Source organism: Chrysemys picta, chromosome 9, assembly GCF_011386835.1.
Source record: "Chrysemys picta bellii isolate R12L10 chromosome 9, ASM1138683v2, whole genome shotgun sequence".
Taxonomy (NCBI): Eukaryota; Metazoa; Chordata; order Testudines; family Emydidae; genus Chrysemys; species Chrysemys picta.
In genome coordinates this window covers 68,158,630-68,181,728 of record NC_088799.1, presented here as the reverse complement: position 1 = coordinate 68,181,728, position 23,099 = coordinate 68,158,630, and the positions used below count along the sequence as shown (strand labels likewise).

Here is a 23,099-nt window from a genome sequence, read left to right as displayed (position 1 = left end):
CCAACAACTAAAATTATACGAAAGGATTATAGACCACAGGTGAATAGGCTATTCAGAGAACAGGAGACACTGAGGTGCCCCACTGCCTGGAGTAGGGTTGCCAACTTTCTACTCTCAAAAAATCAAACACATTTGTCCTGCTCCACCCCTCCTCCGAGACCCTGGCCCCCCGCTCACTTCATCCCCTCCTCCCTTTGTCGCTCGCTCTCCCCACCCTCAATGAGTCACTCATTTTCACCAGGCTGGCTCAGGGTGCGGGAAGGGGTGAGGGCTCCAGTGGGGAGGTGCAGGTTCTGGGTGGGGCTGAGATGAGGAGTTTCGGGTGCAGGAGGGTGCTCCGGGCTGGGACTGAGTGGTGTGGAGGGCGGGAGGGGGATCAGGGCTGGGACAGGGGGTTGGGGCACGGGAAGGGTTAGGGGTGCAGGCCGTGGGCGGCACTTATCTCAGGAGGCTCCCAGGAGCAGCGGCATGTCCCCACTCTGGTTCCTAAGCAGGGGCCAGGCTGCTCTGCGCATTGCTCTGTCCACAGGCGCCACCCCTGCTGCTCCCATTGGCCACAGCTCCCAGCCAATGGGGGCTGCGGAACTGGCATTTGGGGCGGGTATAGCGTGTGGAACCCCCTGGCTGCCCCTATTGCCGAATGGGGGACGTGCCGCTGCTTCTGGGAGCCATGCGGACACAGGGCAGGCAGGGATCCTGCCTTAGCCTCACCGTGGTGCTGCCAACCGGACTTTTAATGGCCCGGTCAGCAGTGGTGACTGGAGTCGCCAGGGTCCCTTTTCAACTGGGCGTTTTGGTCGAAAACCAGACACCTGGCAACCCTAGCCCAGAGGCATCCATTAGAGAGGATGCAGCACACTTTGCCAGTTTTGTGCTCAGCTGTTTTTTTTATGCAGTATCAGTATTTTGAGAATTGGCTATCATGGTTTCTCTTCGTGGTTCAGAATGCATTCAGAAAGGGAAAGGAGTAATTAGGGGCTCCTCTTTATGAAGTGCAGCATACCACCTGTTCAATGAGCAAATTCTGCCAGCTAATGGTTTGCCTACTGCTCCTCTGTTTTCTCCCACGTTCCCATGTGGGAGCATTTTGGATTCATCCCTTGTGCTCCTAGAAATGCCTGGAGTAAAAACCTGGAGAACACTAATGAGGGCTGTGATAGCGGAGGGACAGTTCTTACTCCTGCCTGCTCCGCTGCATGGCCACATAAGCCCTAAGAACAATTTAGCCGTAATGATGTGTTACTAAAGTGTGTTTTCATATGTTTTTTTTTGTTTTTTTTTACTTCCCTTAAAATAAGATCAGCTTTACTGAGCATATTTAAGTAGGTATTTATTCTAATGTTAATGTACTGTAAATCTGCCTTGAAGTTCTCTACAGTGAGAAGTGTAAAGGGAATGAGAAAAAAATAATCTCATCTGTCACTATTTTCCTTGTCTATCATCTTTTAAAAAAAATCTATATTATATTTCAAATGTAGTTTTTATCTTACAGCCCAAATAAGACATTTCTCAGTTTGAGAAGACAGTGACTAAATCTCAGCTGCCCATGTTTTTTCAACAAATACCCAGCTGCTGAGAAAAACCCTTACATTGATTCTTGACTTACACGGTCTTTTCTCCATTCATTGGCTATTTAACATAATGCAGCATATATCTATGGCTCATTTTTAAACTTATTTGTTCATCTAAAACTTTCCTTATTCAGTGTCCAGTTCATCCCTGTGCAAAAGGCCATCCCAAGATTGTGGTATGTCAGTGAGTGAACTTAATTTGTGCTTAGGTCTTGTGGCTTTATTGTGTGCAATGATTTAATTTCACCCTGAGAGCAGTTATAATATGTCCAAAGAATCAGGCATGCTCATTCTGTGTTTGTGTGTGTGCGCGGTTGGGTGCAAGGAGCACAACCTATCTTAAATCTGAATCTTGGTAGGAGTACCAAAAGTAAGTGTTGTGTACCATAGACTTACAAAATACGAATCTCAAAGCGTTGTAACAGGGTTTGGCAACCTTTCAGACGTGGTGTGCCGTGTCTCGTTTATTCACTCTAATTTAAGGTTTCGCGTGCCGGTAATACATTTCGGAGGCACCGGAGGGCCAGAGCACCAGCCCCCATGTGCTCCCCGGCTCTCCCCTCGCCTAGGGTTACCATATTTCAACAATCAAAAGAGAGGGGGGGGAGAGCCCCGCCCCCATCCACTCCCTCCCACTTCCCACCCCCTGACTGCCCCCCTCAGAACTCCCCACCCCCTGCTCCTTGTCCCCTGACTGCCCCCTCCTGGGACCCCTGCCCCTAACTGCCCCCCAGAACCCCACCCCCTACCTAAGCCTCCCTGTTCCTTGTCCCCTGACTGCTCCCTCCTGAGAACCCCCCACCCTAACTGCCCCCCAGGATCCTACCCCCTACCTGTCCCCTGACTGCCCCGACCCTTATCCACACCCCCAACCCCAGACAGACCCCCCAGGACTCCCACGCCTAATCCAACCAGTCCCCGTTCTCTGACAGGATCCCCAGAACTCCCGACCCATCCAACCCTCCCCTGCTCCCTGACTGCCCCCCGGGACTCCCCTTACCATGCCCATGCCGGTCAGATGCTGGCTCCATGTGGAGGCAAAACAGGCTGCCGGGCTGCCGCTCTCATAGCCCCTCCCCCACAGAGTGCTGAGGCAGTGGGAAGAGGGGAGCTCCGGGAGGGGCAGTGGTGGCGGCAGCGGCGGCGGCTCACACTTCTGGGAGCCACAGAACCTGAGCGCGATGAGAGGGGAGCTGGGGGGCGCGCCTCCCCCCCCCGGGGGGGTTCCTGCAGTGGATGCATGCGGGTGGCGGTCCCCGTGTGCTCCCCCCTCACCATGTTCGGCCTCTGCGGCTCCCGGGAGTGCGAGCTGCCGCCGCCGCCCCTCCTGGAGCGGGCTCAGGGCCCCGTGCCCCGGCGACTCACACTACTGGGAGCTGCAGAACCCGAGCACAGTGAGGGGGGGAGCCAGGGGGCGCAACTGTCGCCGGTCTGGGGTCCCGGCCGCCGGCCCCGCTCAGCCTCCTGCCGGCCTGGGGTTCCGTTGCCGACCCCTGCATTATAACATGGCCAAATCAAAGCCAGTTTTTACTGGAACATTCAAAAAGTATCTCTCATCTGTGATGATCAGTTCCCAGCCAAATTCCTACTTTGACTTTAAAACCATATATTACTAATATTGCACTAGAGCAATGAGATAGGGAGGTCATAGATTCGATTTTATTTAAACTTAGCTTAAAAATGGCTGTGTTATTTTTTTTTTTCTGATCGGGGTCAAAAATCACTCTCTGGCAAAGACAAGAATTTCAGCCTAAGAGAAGAAAAGTTCTGAGAGACTGAAAACAGGCCTTAGAATGGAAACCATTAGGAAACTGCATGTTACTAATGTTCCAGTCATACTGATAATTACTTGTTTGTTTCAGTTCTTTCCTAGTTGTTTAGAAAATGCTTCATAAATTGTCACTGAAATTAAAATACTGGTTTTTGTCTTATTGCTTTCCTGTTGCTGGTAACCAGTCGGATTACCTATAGTTAAGGCAACGATTGAGTCACAGAGGTTGTGAAAGTCCCAGAATTAGTGACTTCCAGCGACCTCCATGACTTCAGTTTGCGGTGGTTGGGAGCTGCAGGATCCCTGTTGTCTGTGGGGGCAGGGAGCTGCAGGGTATCCCTGGTGCCTCTGGTGGCCCCCTGGAGCTCCAAGCCCACGGATGGTGGGGTACCCCACAGCTCCCGGCTGCCATGGGTGGTGGGGGAACACCGAGCTCCCGGAGCTCCAGGTGGCAGGGTACCCTGCAGCCTCTGGCTGACATGGGAGGTGGAGGCACCCCACGGCTCCTGGCCCCCACGGGCAGCAGGGAATCCCTGGAGCTGCAGGTGGCAGGGGTACCCTGCAGCCCCCAGCTGCTGCAGGCGGCTCCAAGCCCCTGCGTAGTTGCCCCACTTCCGGCGGTGTGGGGATCCGCACATCCCTATTTCGTTAGGGATATTTTTAGTAAAAGTCACAGACAGGTCACGGCTTCCATGACTTTTTCTTTTTTGCCCATGGCCTGTCTGTGACTTTTACTAAAAATATCCAAGACACAATCCTAGCCGTACCTCTGAAGCATAAAAGAGAACACTGAAGATAATAGAGACAATGGCATAAATGTACCCATTGTGGAATGCCAGTCAGTCGAGTTCCACTCAGGATTAATTCACCCAAATTAGACGTTTTTCCTTTGTAGGACTTCAGGACTGAGTTTCATGTTGTTTTATTTTGTGGGTCTTAACTTGTTAAATAGTAACAATTATAAAGGAAAACCCACCTGAAAATAATATTTGTTTGATATGTTCTTTGCTCTATTACCTAACTGTTATAAGTGCCTCGAAGAAGGTCCATTAAATAAAGATATTATTTAGTGAGCCCAGTATACAGTGCAAAAGGCAAAGATTAACTTCATTAAATCAGTCTTTTCACTTTTCCATCTGAGCAGCAGGAGTGCCTAGACAAGTAGATGTCACTGCATGCTTTCTTTTTTGCTGTCATTGGCAATCCTTAAATTTTCGGTCTCCCCAATAACACTTAACAGAACTCAGTTGATCAGCTTTGTGAAACACAGTACTGTCCAAGATTTTTAACAGTAAGCGAATATAGGAAGGTATTTAAGTAGTCCAGTAAAATACCAATACAGACTTAGTGTAATATTTTTATTAGTGCCTCAGAACACAGCTCTGCTAGTCTGAAGGGAAGAGAAATTTTTGGCCATTTGAATTACCTCAATTTTACTTATTCTGTGATGTTGCAACACAGAAAAATAAACCTTTCTTTTCTTGTTAAAGCCTTTGAAGAAATAATTAAACTTAGTTTACTTTTAAAATTTAGTAGCTAAGGAACTGAATTTAGTGTGGGTTTTTTTTTTTTTTTTAAGAAATTGAAAAAAAAACCCCAAAACGTTTGTGTATATGGTGCAGTAATACATTAAGACCTGATTTATACTGCATACCATTACTGAATATTTTTTGGTCTTTAATAACCAAATCAGTATGAATTAAATTGCTTTCTAATTGCCTAAACATCCTATATTTTTAAAAGCCTGTTTATGGAGTGTACTCATTCTTAACAGGGTAAATCCTTAAAGCTGAAAGGCCTGCATTAAAATGAATATCAATGGGGCAAGCCTGTCATCTGAGGATTATAGAATTATAACTTCTAACAATTTACAGAATAAGACAACAAACTGGAGATTTTGTGCACATATTTATGTATTCTTTTAAAATAAATCCTTGATTTCATTTGCAGGATATGCTGTAGCTTAGTCTGTATTAGACAAAGCACTAGATGTCAAGGTGGGTTAAAAAGCATTTACAAATTCATCTTGATAGTAATGCTCATCTACCAAAAAAAAGTCTCTGAAAATAGTTATGTGCATTCTGTATCTGCATTATTCTGTGCTCTTAGTATCCTTGCAAGTAAGTAATAATTACATCCCCTATATCGGCCAAATCTAAAATAAATACACACAAACACAGTTGAGTTATACCTGCGTGGGTGGGATACGGAGAGACAAGGTAGGTGACATAATAACTTCCATTGGACCAACTTCTGGTGGTGAGAGAGACAAACTTTCAAGCTTACACAGAGCTAGCTCTTCTTCAGGTCTGAGAAGTGTACTCAGTGTGTCACAGCTAAATAGAAGGTGGAACAGACTGTGTAGCATAAATATTTGTAGTTGTATGTAGTGGTCAGAGGGTTATAGATTGTGAGACTTTTGTGAATGATGTTTTGTTTCTTGCATTTTTGGAGGAAGTAGATGCCACTGTTACATTTTGCTTCCCTTTTCTTCACGTTGTAGAGTTAACAAAATTTTGCCATCTGAAATGTAATCTTTCATTGTTGGGTGAAATACAGAAACTCTGAGCTGAGACCCAAATGCATCATCTGATGATTCCATTGGATCCTTAAGGTTCTTCATTAGACATCCAAGCACACACGCATGGGAATTAGCATGGGGGTTGGCCCCCAAATCAGTGGTTATCTGGGAATTTGGAGAGAGGCTATGTCCCCCATTTGTTCTCATTGAGTCTGAAGAATCCCCAGGAAGCTCCTGTAGAGACATTTCCATGGGAGAGCAGAAAGCATGTTGAGATATTCATACTACTCCCTCTCTCATTCTCCTGCTAGCCAGCCAGTCTGGATCTCCTGGGCTTTTCACCTCTCTTTTTGCAGAAGAGGGTGGGGGCATTGGGAGGGGCTGTTTAGTTCTTAATTTCAAACGTTCTGTCAAAGACCAACCAAATAGGTTATGAAACACTAATATAATTCAACCTTGATTGATTGATTAATTATGTATTGGATTTTGCTTAAATGAGTAATTGGGATTTATGATGGGAAGAAGCTCCATTAACCTCCCCCTTGAGAGTTTAAAAAAGCAAACATAGATTAGGGGGCACTGTATCCCAGAATACACGCAGCAGAAGGATTGCTTTAGGAGTTGGAATTCATTTAGAAAGGTGAATTGAATAACTTATTCAATTTCTAACAATATTTTAACTTCTAGAGTGACAGTATTGCAACATTCAGTCCCCCCCTTAATGTGGATCATCTCCGCACTTCATACTGAGTATAACTGACATTGAAACTGATGTGCAAAACCACACCTCTCTGTATTCTAAAAAAAATTAAAGATTTATGGAGTTTGGATTTTACATTATCAACATTGTTTTAGAAACCACACCAAGTTTAATTTAAAAAGAAATGCTTTGGAGAATTGTAGGAATTGTTAATTTCATTCACAAGTTGGCAACATAGATAACTTTCACTAAAATCTGTAATTAAGTGAATTAAAATAAATCTGAAAGTAGATTTAAGAAAACAGCTTTATAAAGCTAAATAATACATTATTTCCTTATTTCTTTACTCTGCTCTTTGCAGATTAGAGATACTAAATCATCAGATCAAAAAACAACACTCTTGCATTTTCTGGTTGAAATCTGCGAAGAGAATTATCGGGACATCTTAAAATTCACAGATGAACTGGAACACGTTGAGAGTGCAAGCAAAGGTAAGCATATAGATCAGATACCTAGAGTAGTTTTTATCTGTATTGGTATGGAATGCTCTCAGGACATTTAATTTTAGATTGTAGGATTATGTAATCTCTAAACATTAATAATCCTCATGGATTTTTCTTCTTCCGGTTGTTTATTGACCTGGGAAAAGGTACAGGGAGTGGTTGCTTTGAAGTGGTGTGAGGTACCACAGCACATTACAGTCAAGTACTTTGAACTTCACACAAGGGGTTTTGTAACATCAGCATCCCAATAATGTTCAACTCCCCATTAACGATTTTAAAGACTTGCTTTATTGTTCACATCTGTAATTACAACAATCACAATAATATAGTCAAATCTCCCTAAATCATTATCTAATTCAAATTGAAAGGAAACCAAGACATCTTAATTTTAAGACAGGACAGATAGTCAAGTCTTCAGAAGTATAAAAATTCCTCAAATTAGTAGTCATTGGACATTTTGAAGGATTTTCGCGTGACTGTTTGGATAGATGATGACTGGGGATTTGAAACCAAAATGCAGTTTTACTGGTCAGGTCTTTACCCATGTATTCATTCACATTGTCAGGTTTTTTATTCAGACAAATACTGCCTATATTTTTGAATGCTAATGTTATTGACGAACAAGTAACAACAAAACACTTCAGTCTCTGCTCGGAGGTAACTACTATAATTGGTGTTACACATTTACAGATATTTTGTTCCATGTTACAAGTCTGTGATTTTTGATGCTATAATCAAGGAAACAATATGGGCTACCAAAGACTTAGTACAGAGATTTTTTTGTTGTTGTATTTTGCATTGTTCAGTATTATCAAACTAGTAAGTATCTGTGCTTCAAAAAGATACCAGAATACAAAAAGGCTGAGCTTATGCGCTCTATCATTTTTCCAGTAAAACAAATAAAAATACAGGTCAATTGTCGTTTGTAGAATTTATTTAATTAAGAAACAATTTCCACTGGAACTAAATAAAAAAAGCTCACATTTAGTCCAGCATCTTTAAACAATTTATCTTTACAAAACGTAAATGTTAGGTCACTTGCCTGGTTTTTAAATAGCAAAATTGTCCTGAAAGATCTCTTGCACCCTTTAAATACTGGGTCAAATTCTGAGGTGCGGTAATCCAGTGGAAGTTTGTTTGAGGAAAAAACTGAGTGAGGAACTCAGAGCTTGACCCTTACTGAATCTGTCTTTTATGTTAATACCCAATATTATCATAATTTAACATGAAAACTATTCCAACCGTTAAATAAGGAGCATTTAAAATTGTAACCTGCCACTATGGGGCCCAATTGTGCAAACCTTTCTGCATTTATGTAATGTAACTCATATCTGTCAGTGCTGGTAAGAGTGGGCCATAACGTTGTGCTAAAAACAAATATTCAAGAAACCTTCATGAGGCTAAGTCTCAATGAATGTCATTTAGGTTTTTAAGTTACTTTTGGAAATTTTACCCTTTATCCCAATGTTTGGCAGAGAATAAAAGCCACCTCTAATTCTTTTTCACATAGTAGGTATTGTACTGCCATCAATTAATATTGTTTTAAAGTTGCTTACAGTGGTGTCAAAAGTTTGATCTGTTTAAAGTGTGGGGAACAACTGTTTGTTTGCTTTTTATTTTTCTTATTTCAAATATCAATGTGGTAAATGTGGATAAACAGTGATGTATTAATGGTGACAATTGGTGAGCATGTACCTTTCTGGGCACTAGCACTTCTACACAGAATTAAAGATTCCAATTAAAATACTGATATCACAGTCATAGGTGTGCTTTAGACCTCTTTTAGTACCTGTCAAGTACACAGGTTTTGCTACTTCCCCCCCCGTATTGCCTTGCAGTGGCAGACTGGATCTTCGGGCTGCAGCTTTTCTGTTTACCAGCTATGTTAACCCAACAGGCCCAACTCTCTTCACAGTGGTGTTCTGGCACCACTGCAGTACTGTGCTCTACACTCCTCCCCGACCATAGCTTGGGGGCAGGGTTACAAAGCAGCCTGGGGGCAGGGCTGATTATAGTGACTCAAAAACAGCATCTTCAAACAAAGTATGATTTATTCATGGAAAGATACACAGTATGCAGAGTAAAAAGCCAATAAAGGTTTATGCTCATATTTCTCTTTGCCTAAACTTTAATCTTTCCTTGCAAGCTTTGGTACGTTCTGTTCAGTCCAACTACTTCCATCTCTGGGTTGGTGATAGAGAGTCTGTTTGCTGCAGTTTCTGTGCATCTTCCTCAGTGTGTCTCTGTCAGCCCCTAGAACAACCCACTCAAGTTCCCCACCCCATCCCCTCACACTTCTTACCTAGACCACCATCATTACGATTTTAGTAACCCCTTGGATCCCAGGTTTCTGGAAAGAGAACTTGCCAGCCTGGTTGGAGTCAGGGAAGGTATTCCCCAATTCATAGTTTCATATTGTTTCCTTAAGTATCCTTGGTATTCTCTAGACTGTACCTTATCTTTTCCAATATTTTGTTCCCTTCCTAACAGCCTTTTTTGATTGAATTCCTTGCAGTGAGGCAGAATAATAGCAAACTGGTAAAGTGAAGTGCCTAAAATATTTATAAAAAAATACACATAATTCCCTCGTTTGCCACAATAAGCAAAATAAAGCTAAACATAAAACATAGTGTGCCATGCCAAAAGCCCTCTGAAGTGTAAATGATCTGATCAGGTACACTCACAATAACAATGCTTCTTCCATCTTTATTCTATTCTTTTGTTTACTTAAATTGGGTCTTGCACTGGGTAGTCTCAAAATTTTCCTTCCCCCCCCCTCCCCCCAATAAAATTGTTTATTCTTGTATGCATGTGTTAAATTTCAAGATAAAAATATTGCCTTTGTCTGTATGTTCATTGCCATATTAATACTTTGTTTAATTTCATTGTTATGGATGTGTGATATCTTTGATTCTTATATCTTATTAGTGCTGCCTGATAACTTAGTGTTTGGGGAATTTTATTATTGGCCATTCTGTCCCCTTTAAATATTTTTTGCCCTTAATTCTTGGCTGTACAATTTATCATACAGAGCTTCTTTAAAATCTGCATGAGACCAGATTTGCAGTCTCACTTTGAGTACAATCTCTACTACATTTTGAAATTGCCCAGTAGTTATTGATATCCATAGATCTCCAGTACCAGTCTTGCCACACAATCACTGAATATGTTCAGCACTTAAAGGAAATAAGTAATCAGTGGGGGTCAAGAGTTTGTTAAAGAATGTGGTTTTTTTATCCCCCCCTTCCTTGTTTCTTATGTTTTGGAAACAACTTCCCATGTTCTTTCTGGAGATATCATATTTATGCTGATTTTTGTTTGTTTCTAAATATGTGGATGTTTATATAAGAACTTGGCATCAGATTTCTCCAAATATGTCATGTGTAAAACCCAAATTGTTAAATTTTCATTAGTGATTGTGTCTTACAAAAGTCTTAACCCTTCGATACTTTACAAAATGCTATTATAAAAAATAAATGTACCATGACCTTAAATATTAGTTCTTCTTCGAGTGATTGCTCATGTGTATTCCACAGTAGGTGTACGTGCTCGCCACGTGCACCAGTGCCGGAAGATTTTCCTTAGCAGTACCGTAGTGGGGGAGCCCCGCTGTGACCCCTGGAGTGGCGCCTCTATATTGTACTATAAGCGGCGCTGCACGCTCCCCCCAGCCTCAGTTCCTTCTTGCCGCCAGTGAAGGTAGTTGGAACTTTGTGCTCGAGCTTTGCTGTAGCATCTCTAGCCTTAGTGGTACTATTCTTCGACCGTAGATAGTTTCTCTAGTTAGTGGCCAGGCTCGGGGCATGCCCCGTGCCCCAAGCGTCAAGTTGTGCGACTCCTGTTCTCAATTCCATGCCCAGAAGAGATCCACACTCTCAGTGTCTTTGCTGTCTGGGCGAGACTCACATAAGCGAGCGTTGCAAAATTTGCAAATGGTTCAAGCCTCGGACGAAGCGTGAATGAGATATCCGTCTCTGGGCTCTACTCATGCAGTCGGCATTGGGCCCGGCACCGGCGCCCTGACCTGACCCGGTGCTGGGCATCGCGTCCTCGGTGCGGAGCGAGGGCCGATTGACCAGTCGGCACTGCTCCCCTGCTAAGAAGCAAGGGAAGACCCAGCGGCGCCGAGACAAGGATAGGGGTGAGGCTGGACCTGAGTTGTGTAGCCCACGATCCCCATCGGGACCTAGACCTCCGACTTGAGCTGAGCGGAGTAGTCTCGTCCCATCCGCGCGTGCCTCTCCTCTGGTAAGGACACCGTCGACGCCGGAAGCAGCACAGGCAGTGTGTGACATCCTTGTCCTTCCGATGCTGGGCGCGCCGCCTGAGTCGGGCCCCCGGTTCCAAGGGAAGCCGCCACTGGGCGCTCACTAACCATCTCCAGCCAGATCCGAGGTGGAGATGCCTGCCCGTTCCGAGGGTCCTTCCATAGCCCACGACAGACCTCTACTCCGTCAGCCAGGTAGCCTGAGAGCAAGTCTCCAGAGGCCTCCATTGCCCAGAGGGGCCGCAGGCACCGTGATAGAAGGCGTCGACACTCCTCTTCCAGCCGGAGTGATAGGACGTAGTTCCCGCCACTCATATTCGAGTGTTCGCCAAGACAGATGCCATACTCTGAGCGCATCCCGACCGTCACTGGTACCGAGGCGTCGTACCCACGGTCGCCAGAGGGATTCCAGAGACAGTACCTCCGACATATACATGTCGTCGTTGTCGAGTTCCAAATCCCGAGGTCGGCGCCGACATGGCCGGGACAGGTCCAGCCACTCATAAGGCACTGTACGTTCATTGGTGACCCCAGCCTCGGCTCCCAGCCGTCCCTCCCCGGGCCACATTACCCCTCAAGAGCAAGTGGCTCTGCTAGGACCCCATACGGGCCAGTGGCAACGGGCGCCCTTGCAAGGACAGTGGTGCCAATGGGCACCGTGACCCCAAGCGCCCGCACTGGCGAGACCCCATTCTGTGGCAGGGGCATCCCAGGTCCATTCGGCGTACCCGTCTTGGCACCAGTCCTCGGGCACTGCACCCCCAGTACCGCACCCAGGCCCGGATTTGGGGTTTGAGCCGACAGTACCGCCCGAGGCCCTGGAGGCAGCACCGGTCGCCTCGTCGGCACCAGATGAGTCTATAGTGGTGCCGCCCCCTGTCTCTCAGGAGGACTTTAAGGCTCATCAAGCGCTTCTTAGATGGGTGGCCTTGAATCTCCAGCTCCAGGCTGAGGAGATGGAGGAGCCATCAGACACTTTGTTTAATGTCTTGTCCTCCTTGACACCGGGCTGTGTGGCCCTGCCTCTTCACCAGGGGGTAGCCAATATTTCTACCGGACTTTGGTAGACCCCAGCTTCCCTGGCGCCCATTTCTAAGAAGGTGGAGCAGAAGTACTTCGTGCCAGCAAAGGGGCATGAGTACTTGTACACTCATCCAACCCCAAACTTGCTGGTGGTGGAATCCGTTAACCATTGTGAGAGACATGGCCATCCAGCACCCACCCTCAAGGATAAAGACGCCAGGAGACTAGACACCTTCGGGGAAAAAAGGTTTATTCATCGGCAAGCTTCCAGCTAAGGGTGGTGAACCACCAAGTGCTGCTGAGCCGGTATGATTTTAACTTGTGGGGGTCTCTGCCAAAATTCGAGCCTCTTCTCCAAGACAAGGACAAGAGGCAATTCAAAGCCTTAGTCGATGAGGGTGCGGCGGCGGCGAAAGCAGCTCTTCAAGCGGCTTCGAGTGCAGCGGACACAGCGGCCTGTTCGATGGCCTTGGATATATTCATACGAAGGGCATCGTGGCTCTCGCTGTCCGGGCTGTCCGCGGAATCCCAGTCCCTCATGCAGGACCTGCCCTTCGACGGGAAAGCCCTGTTTGTGGACCAAACAGACACTCATCTGCATGGGATGAAAGACTCCCGCACCACCCTGCAGACCCTAGGCCTGTATTTCCCGCCACCCAAGGACAAACCCAGGCCTCAGACCTCGGCTCCCCCAGTTAGGGGCAAATATGAGCCCCCGCCTAAGAGGCCGATGGAGCAGAGGCGTAGATCCCAGCGCCAGTCCCGTTTGGTCCCACCACCTGGCCCCTTGAAGGGCAAGAGGCAGGGGAAGAGGCATTTTTGACTCTTTGCGGGGGCCACTGGGCCTGTTGCCTGGGAAGCCCCCCAGTTAATAAAGTTGGTGTTTGGCAACCGTTTACTGGCCTTCCGAGTGCAATGGCCCCGTATAACTTTGGACCGGTCCTCATTACCATCTCCAAGGGGTACATGTTGCAGTTTGCCTCGCCCCCTCCCCACCATCCTCCGTCCCGGGAGGTCCCTGGAGACCCGGAGCATGCCCTCCTTCTAAACCAGGAGGTACCCTCAACCTGGGCGCGGTGGAGAGGGTACCTTGGGAATTCCAGGGCAAGGGGTTTTTCTCCTGGTATTTCCTGATCCCGAAGGCAAAAGGCGGGCTCAGGCCCATCCTCGACCTGGGGTATTTCAACCAGTTTCTGGTCCGTTGCAAGTTCCGTATGGTGTCCCTGTTCTCTATTATTCTGTCCCTAGACCCGGGGGATTGGTTCGCGGCCCTAGACCACCAGGATGCGTACTTTCACATGCATATTTTCGAGGGTCACAGGCGCTTCCTCCGTTTCCTGGTGAGGCATGACTACTACCAGTTTACGGTCCTTCCCTTTGGCCTCTCTACTGCCCCCAGGGTTTTTACAAAATGCATGGCAGTCGTGGCAGCCCACCTCAGGCAGAACGGGCTGCAAATCTTTCCCTACCTGGACGATTGGTTGCTCAAGGTCAAGTCTCGATCCCAGGTACAGGCTCAGGTGGAATTCCTCCTGGCCACTTGCAACAGTCTAGGCCTAGTGGTAAACAAGGACAAATCCACATTAGTCCCGGCTCAGCACATACACTTCATAGGGGCGCTGTTAGACTCGGTAGTGGCCGCGGCCTCTCTCCCCCGAGACAGGTTCGAGACGCTCAAAGGTCTCATAGCTTCAGTCACGTCCTTCCCCGTGATGACAGCAAGGGTGTACCGTCAACTCTTAGGCCATGTGGCGGCATGCACCTCGGTGGTGCGGCATGCCAGACTCAGGATGCGGCCCCTTCAACTTTGGTTGGCCTCCCAATACTCCCAAGCCAGGGACAGCCCGGAGAAGGTCGCCCCGCTTCCACCTGCAGTGGTGATCCCTCCTGAGCAATATGTTGCAAGGGATCCCCTTCCGAGAGGCCCCTCCCTCAATACATCTGGTGTCGGACGCCTCAGACCTGGGGTGGGGAGCCCACGTGGGGAGCTTCCAGACCCAGGGCAGATGGTCGACCTTGGACTTGTCCCTGCACATAAATGTCAGAGAACTCAGGACGGTGCGCCTGGCCTGTATAGCTTTCCACCGGTATTTGCGGGGGAAGATGGTCAGAGTCCTCACGGACAATACGACCGCGATGTATTACATCAACAGGCAAGGGAGCACGAGGTCCTCGGCCTTGTGCCAGGAAGCCCTAGACCTGTGGGAGTTCTGTATAGCCCACAACATCTCCTTGAGGGCTTTTCACCTACCCGGCACGCGGAATACACGAGCTGATCGCCTGAGCAGGGTTTTCTTCCAACAGCACGAGTGGTCACTTCCCAGGGAGGTTGTCCGGCAGCTCTTCCTAGAGTGGGGCACTCCCCAGGTGGATCTTTTTGCCACCATCCAGAATCACACTGCCCTCAGTTCTGCTCAAGGGCAGGAGGGGGCGAAGGAGCGATATCAGACGCGTTCCTGATTCTATGGTCAGGTTGCCTGTTCTACGTCTTCCCGCCCGTCCCCTGATAGGCAAGGTCCTACAGAAAGTGAAGATAGACGGGTGAAGGGTTATCCTGATAGCGCCGGATTGGGCCCATCAACATTGGTACGGGGCTCTCCTACAACTCCTAGAGGCCCCTCCGCGCAGACTACCGCTCTGACCGCCTCTCCTCTCACAGGAAAGAGGATCCCTCCTCTACCCTAACCTGGCCGCGCTTCACTTGACAGCGTGACTGCTCCATGGTTAGACGAGGAAGATGGGAGGTGCTCTGAGGATGTTAGGCAAGTCCTGCTGGAGAGCGGGAAGCCATCCATACGACGAACCTACCTGGCCAAATGGTATTGGTTTTCCACGTGGGCGAGGGAGAGGGGCTCCTCCCCCTCATCCGCGTCGCTCCAGCTCATCCTTGATTACCTACTGTCCCTTATGACCCAAGGGCTGGCGCTTGCCTCAGTCAGGGTACACTTAGCAGCAGTTTTGGCTTTCCACCCTCCGGTGTCTGGTTAGTCGGTATTTTCCCACCACATGACTTCCCAGTTTTTAAAAGGTCTGGATTGGGCATTTCCTTACGTCAGACCCCTGGTCCTGCTCTGGGACCTGAACCTAGTCCTCTCCTGCCTCACAGGCCCCCTCTTTGAACTCTTGGCCACGTGTTCCTGGTCCCACTTATCATGGAAGGTGTTGTTCCTGTTGGCTATCACCTCAGTCCGCCAGGTCTCGGAGATTAAGGCCCTGACCTCTGATCCCCCGTATACGTCTTCCATAGGGACATGGTACGGCTCCACCCGCATCCGGCCTTTCTACCGAAGGTAGTCTTGGCTTTTCACATGGATCAGGACATCTTCCTACCAGTTCTCTGTCCTAAGCCCCATTCCTCCAATGAGGAATGACGCCTACACATGCTAAATGTGCGTAGAACGCTGGCTTTTTACCTAGACCAGACCAGGCCATTCCGGAAATCCCATCAGCTTTTCATTTCATCAGCTGAGCGCATGAGGGGGCAACAGGTTTCCACCCAGCGGATCTCCCTCTGGATCACCTCGTGCATACGCACGTGTTACGACCTGGCAGGGGTTCCTCCACCTCTTATAGTGAAGGATCATTCGACGAGAGCTCAGGCCTCGTTGGCTGCCTAAGTGGCTCATGTCCCTATCCAGGACATCTGTAGGGCTGCTACGTGGTCCTCTGTCCCCACCTTCTCATCGCAATATGTGATAGTCTCCCAAACGCAGGATGACGCGGGGTTTGGTAGGGCGGTACTGTGCCCTGGTAACCCTTAAACTTCTACCCACCTCCATCAGGTATAGCTTGGAGTCACGTACTGTGGAATACACATGAGCAATCACTCGAAGAAGAAAGGACAGTTACCTGTTCTGTAACTGGCGTTCTTCGAGATGTGTTGCTCAGATGTATTCCACATCCCTCCCTCCTTCCCCTCTGTTGGAGTTGTCTGGCAAGAAGGAACTGAGGGTGGGGGGAGTGCGCAGCACCCCTTATAGCGCAATATAGAGGCGCCACTCCAGGGGTCGCAGCGCGGCTCCCCCACTACGGGTACTGCTAAGGGAAAAACTTCCGGCACCAGTGCACGTGGCGAGCACGCACACCTACCATGGAATACATCTGAGCAACACATCTCGAAGAATGCCAGTTACAGAACAGGTAACTGTCCTTTTCTGGTGTAAGTATTTAACTAAACATGAGTTAGATCAGAAGAGAACTTGATCCCTTACTGTATGTTTATCTTGCGCTGGAGGGTGTGGGGGAGGCAGTACATGAAATGGGCATGGGGGAATAGTATAAATTCCCAATTTGATTTACTTTAAAATTATTATATTCTGATTATGAAAATTACTTCTTGAGAAATTCTACATATAGAATATAGGCAATAGCAACATCATCTATATGACCATATATAATTTGGCTGTGCTGCTGCACAGTCTGTCTGACATAATTCTGTTCATCCATCGACCGAAAATGTTAAAAGTTTATTAAATCTTTACAACTTTAGTGGTTCTCATGACAAACAATGTGGAGTTGTGAAATAATGTTGGCTTGATTTGCATAAGAAGTACTGTTTTCTATAAGAAACAAAAATTAAAAGCTGAAAACTTAGATAACCCTGTATTTTAAACCCCTTTTTATTTTATTGCCAGCCACTGTGGTCTTTATAATGGATTGGTCTAACTGTCTCCTTAACTATTTATTATCTGTATTACAGTTAAACTTAATATACTTCACAAAAATTAATTTAGGGTTTATACAGTGTCTGGTTTGAGAGCACTGAGAACTGAAATCCCATACATCCATGGAAGAGATGGAACATTAGCAATGATTGTGCAAGGTTTCCAACACCACTGTATTGAAATGTATTAACCCTGGCCCATAGGGACCATACTTAGGGCTTTTAACGCTTAGAGAGTAATTCATTCTCCATATTTCATATGAACCTTGAGATCTAATGACTATACTGGAAGAATTCCAGTTATTCACAATGAGGTTGTGGGCATGTGTTAGGAAATGTACTGGAATCCAGAATTCACTAATTAATACATGTACATAGGGACACAGGAATTGCCATACTGGATCAGAACCAAGGGGTCTGTTTGGTCCATGACCTTGTCTCTGACCGTGTTCAGCACTAGATACTTTAAAGGGGAGATTAAGAAACCAATTAGTAGAATGGTGTGGGTAATTCTCCGCGCCCCCCGCCCCCCACTTTAGAACTCCATCTTAATCTTTAATAGCTAAAGATTGGCTTAAACCTTGCAGCATAAGGGTCAATATTCCTTCCAGAATTTGTCAACATTAACTATAGCAACTCTGCATATTCTTGTTATCCAGTCACTTTTTGAATTTGCTAAACTATTGGCCCCTACACCATCCTGCTTCCTGTGATAATGAATTTCATAGTCGTGTTTTTTGAAAACATATTACCTTGTATCAGTTTTTAAATTGTCACCTTTTCAATTCATTGAATGTCCCCCTGTTTTTGCATTATGGGACAGTGAGATCAGAATTTCTTGATCTACCTTTTCTATTCATTCTATACTGTATTCATTATTATGAAGTAATTCATTATTTTATTGTATCCCGTTATTTGTGTCCTAACAATCACTATCTTTTATTTTCTTTCCATATGAGAGTTTATACCCCTAATAATTCTGGTTGCCCTTCTCTAAACCCCTCTAATTTTGCAATAAAATATGTAAAGTATTCTTAAACAGTTATCTTAGTCTTACAGAATCAAAAGCTGCTGTCATCGTGAGTTTTGAATTACATACTTTTTGGCCATTCAGATATTTAAACTGACATCTGCTAAAGGCAGTGTCTCCTATATACTAAACTTTTAGAATCCATAATAAATATGGTTCATACTCTTGGAAGATCTGGAATTTATGTTATAAAAATTAGTCACAGTACATAGCAATATCATGAAAACTGCCTAGTGGGTTGTATTCATAGTGCTTCAGGGGAAATATTGCATACATTTCTTTACTTCAGTAGTGTACAAGCTGATAGCCCAGAAAGCTTCCAAGTAAACTGGTCACTGTCCATATTAACTCTAATATTAAAGAAAACTCACTCACTCACTTTCCACAATCCAGGGTAGGCAAGGTGATTTTTAAACAAATACAGTAGACAGTGTTCTATGTCCTAATGCAACCTAGCCAAGAGATTACCATTTTCTTACAGCAGTGTTCATTTTACTATAGCCTGCTGTTATTTGTTAGCAACTTTTTTGCATCAATTACAGATTCTAATAAAATGTGAAAAATGCTGCCATAGAAAGCTACCAATTTTGTATTATCAATTCAGAACTTGTACTGTAGTTACAGGGGAATCAAAGGAGAGTTATATGTTTGACTAATGTCTTGCACCCTTTTTGCATACAAAAGATGAATCTTACAACAACAAAAATCCATTTGGGCTGAGTTTCTAAATCTGGAAATGAGGGTTTAGAAAAGGGCTAAGGGAGTCTTAACTATAACCACTAGCACACTTTAATATGCTGTATATATGTTTTACTTACTAATATTAGTCATGTTATGTAACAATTACACATTGCATTGACTAAGAATAGCCACCTCTGTCAAAACGCATTCAGGTGTTAGATGCAAAAAGCATGTTTTCTTCATAAATGATCATTTTGTTTTCTTCCTTCTGCATTTGCTGTGTCTATATTGAGACAACAGTTTTCAGTGGGGAGTTCTGATTAAAACTCTTGGCCCAGTGTAGCCCTCTATGATCTGTTCTGTAGTAAGTGTGGTTTCGAAGAAAAAATATGGTAACAGTGTATAGTGCATTTTAGTGAAGTACATTTGATTACGTTTTTAGTGCTAGTTGTTGGAAAAGTAGAAGAACTGCAGCTTTTGTCTGTTTGAGAAAGCTAATTAGAGGCATGCTGGGAAGAGCACTCACTCTGTGAGTGAGTGAGTGAGTTCAAAGCATGAGTGAGACAGAAACAATATGTTTGTATATCAAATTCTGTTCAACTTTCATCTGCATGTATACATCACACCTCTGCAGAGCACTGATCCCCCAAGGTGCTCAAATGCAGATGAAATAGAAGCAAGAACAGGTCCATGATTCATCTTTGTCTGCATACAATGCACAGTCTGTATGACACAATAACTTGAAAAAGTGAAAGAGAAGACTTTCTGCAGTCAGGGTGGTGGGACGATGTTTTTGGAAAGTGATGGGTACTAGCAGTATTTCAACATTATTAAAACTATTCTCTCAAATTTGTGAAACCATGTTATACTGACAAGTGCTCATAAGAGTTCTGTGAAAAGGTGCTTGAAAAATTCCATGTCTGCTGGAATTCTCTTGCATTTCTTCTAGTAGCTCCTGAAACCTTCTGATGTTTCTTGATCTTGTCATCCTATGGGGATTTATCTGAGTTCTCTCATATCCCACTGACAGAGTTTCAGATCGTTATTGAAATACAGCATCTTATCCTGTATCTGCATTCCTTAGGAGAGGATCTGTGTCAGTGTGATCTAGGGCCAAGAAGCACAGGTAGTTTATAATGCTTTATGCCCAGTACATTCTGAGTTTTGTGGACAAAATTTTAACTTCTTACCAATTGCCTGTGGTTATTTTGAGGGGATTTCCTTTAGCTATTGGCAGAGGACATGAAAAGGCTTTTTTGATGTACAGTAGAACCTCAGAGTTACAAACACCTTGGGAATGGAGGTTGTTAGTAACTCTGAAATGTTCGTACTCATTATGGTTGTTCTTTCAAAAGTTTACAACTGAATGTTGACTTAATACAGCTTTGAAACTTTACTATGCGGAAGAAAGATGCTGCTTTTAACAATCTTAATTTAAATGAAACAAGCACAGAAACAGTTTCCTTGTTTTGTTAAATCTTTTTTATACTTTCCCTTTATTTTTTTAATAGTGTACATTTAATGTTTTGGGGTTTTTTTTGCGTGGGGAGGGGGCGGGGGTTTGCACTTGCCTGTGCTGCTGCCTGACTGCGTACTTCGTACTTCTGGTTCCAAATCAGGTATGTTTGTAACTTTGGTGTTCATAACTCTGAGGTTCTACTGTATGTACAAGGTCCCCATTACTAAAGAATCTGATTCTCTACTAATGATTTAATAAATAAAATTATTTACAGTACTCTCTGTCCTACTTCCTAGCCCATAGGCAGGGCTTAAATTAAGGGGCCAGTGGGAACGTGCTGGGGGGATAACAATATTTTCTCAAGCTCGGATATCTTGAGAGGTCACTCTTGGCATATTCTATTTAAAATCTGGTTATATGGGGCTCTGCTGGGCTCCTCAGACTTGTCTCCCTCTAACTATGGTTTGGATACATCCATTGTGATACTTAACAGGAGTGTGTGGGGTTAATCGCTAACACCTACTTACACCATGAAGGAGTCTTGTCTGTGCCCACTGGGGGTAGTTCTGCCAGAGCTACCGGCTGCAGGCGACACAAGTGCTCCACTCTAAGTTACTGTAAGACCTGCTCTCACACTCTGCAGGATAGCAATGTACATACCCTGCTTTGTTACACTCGAGGGCCCAATCCCTTGTGTTCAGGTTACCTTCAATGTACGCCAATGCACTGTTTCCCTGGAAGCACTGTACCATAATTCACCAGCCTCCCCTCAATTCAACACTCTCTTTGGCACAAGCACTTGATTGTGTCTGTAGTAAAAACCAAATATAAATATATTTAACACAGCTTAAGATAAAGATCCAAAATAGATGATGGTAAAAGAATTGGAAAACAAAGTTACTGAATATAAAAATCAATCTAGAGCCTGTACTTATTGACAAGTTCCTTCCCAGTCCAGTACAGGACGCACCCAAAGGTCAATCCTTACAGCATATGTCCAGTCCAGACAACATTTCATGAGATGCTTGTGCTGGTAGACCATCACCTCCATAATGGATACCAGCTTGTCCCCTTTCTTCTTCTCTTAGACAGTCCAAGACTTTTTTTTTATCTCTTTTTATAATAAGAGCATTACACTACCTTCAGCTGAGCCCTGAATAGGGTCTCCTATTCAGAGTTTTTCCTTGGCATCCTTTTATTTTCATAAATACTCAGGCCTGCATGGCCTTTAATGCAATATAGTGATGTCTAGCTGAGTTTGCATAGAGCCTTGAACAATAGCTTTAGCAGATGTTAACATCACCACTCATCTTAATGAAGAACCAAGAACGCCCAGTGGCAATAATTGAAATGTTAACATTGTTAAATATTACACTTTTTTGATCAAATAATGTGGAAAAAGCAAGGAGAGAAATAACCTTCTGAAGACATGTACAATTTATTGTGAAAGATAGTTCAGAGCATTGCCATGAATGGGTGGCACTTAGTAGATATTACCACTTTTCTAATACTATTGTATTTCTGATTTCTGTAGTAAAGAACAGAATTATCAGACACATAGATGAACATGATACGTTGGGAAGAGTCAAAACTGCTTTTGTAAAGGGAAACCATATCTCACCAACCTATTAGAATTCTTTGAGGAGGGTCAGTAAACACGTGAACAAGGGTGATTGAGCGGATATAGTTAACTTGGACTTTCTGAAAGCTTTTGACAGTGTCCCTCATCAAAGACTGTTAAGCAAAGTAAAGCAAAGTCATGGGATGAGAGGGAAGGTCCTCTCATGGATCAGTGACTGGTTAAAACATAGGAAATAAAGGTTAAGAATAAACAGTTTTCACAGCTGAGAGAAGTAAATAGTGAATAGATTAAGAATATGTAGATTAAGAACAAGAAGATTAAGAATAACATAAGAACATAGGAACATGTAATAAATTAAAGGACAGTACATTTAGGACAAATAAATGAACTACTAATTACACTGGGTATAGTAAACCTGTACAGTTCTCTGCCACAGGAGGTAATTCAGACACATGCTGTAGCTGGATTTTCCAAAAGGTAGGATAATTCCATGACTGCTAAAACATGTAGACATGCAAGGTGAGACAATCAGGGTCATCAAACATCAGACCGTATACTGATTACCTGCCAGGAACAGGGATTGATGATTTGCATTTTATGAATTTTGAGATTGGGAAGCTTATTCGGAGTTTGCATCGGGGATGTGAAGCCCAAAGTTTATGCAACAGAAAGCTTAGAGGACCCCTGTGCAAATCTAGCTTTCTAGAATATTTCAAATGTTGTAATAATGTTATGTTTAATTGTTCAACCACAAGAATAAAAATTACCACATTTACAGTCAGATATTATAGATATTAGAGTAGATATAGATGTGTATCATTTTAGAGAGAGAATTAATAATTAATCTAACGCTGAAATAGAGCTGTTTCTGGAATGGAACACCACGGTCATTCTATTCCACCAGTATTATGCAACTGTTTTTAGGAGGGGAAACTACACAGGGAAATTTAAGTGTGAAGAATTTAATTACTGGAGATTGAATTTTTCTGTTACATTTGGTTAAAAATAAAATGCTTGTGAAATGACTTGGGCTATTCTAGTAACCACAAATATTTCAGACTTCATCTAACATGTGGTATCTTTATCATAGCGCTACCCTAACTTTGTAATTACTGACTGAGGGAAGAATGCTACCTATAAAAAAGACTCATCTGAGGTAGCATCTGGGAATTTCTTGGAGGAATCACATTCTGCTTCTAACCAGGCCTGACCTTTGCTTTAGTTATATCTGGAGAGATCACAGCCTGAGATGGAGTGGCTGCAAGCTATTTCTGCATAAAAGCAAAATTAATATTTTTACTTGGTAATTTATATAAATATAAATATAC

At 44.6% G+C, this 23,099-nt stretch overlaps 1 protein-coding gene across 11 annotated transcripts in view; it reads left to right on the top strand.

Moving 5' to 3' along the window:
* The window catches only part of DIAPH2 (diaphanous related formin 2), a 906,188-nt gene that overhangs the window by 461,872 nt on the left and 421,217 nt on the right, over nt 1–23,099 (top strand). For all 11 annotated transcript variants that reach the window (XR_010590414.1, XM_065557222.1, XM_065557219.1 and 8 more), the window contains one exon: nt 6,925–7,054. Coding sequence is in view for 10 of the 11 variants with exons in the window: in XM_065557222.1 (XP_065413294.1) it covers nt 6,925–7,054 (130 nt within the window). In the remaining variant the exon portion in view is untranslated. The remainder of the gene's footprint in view (nt 1–6,924; nt 7,055–23,099) is intronic.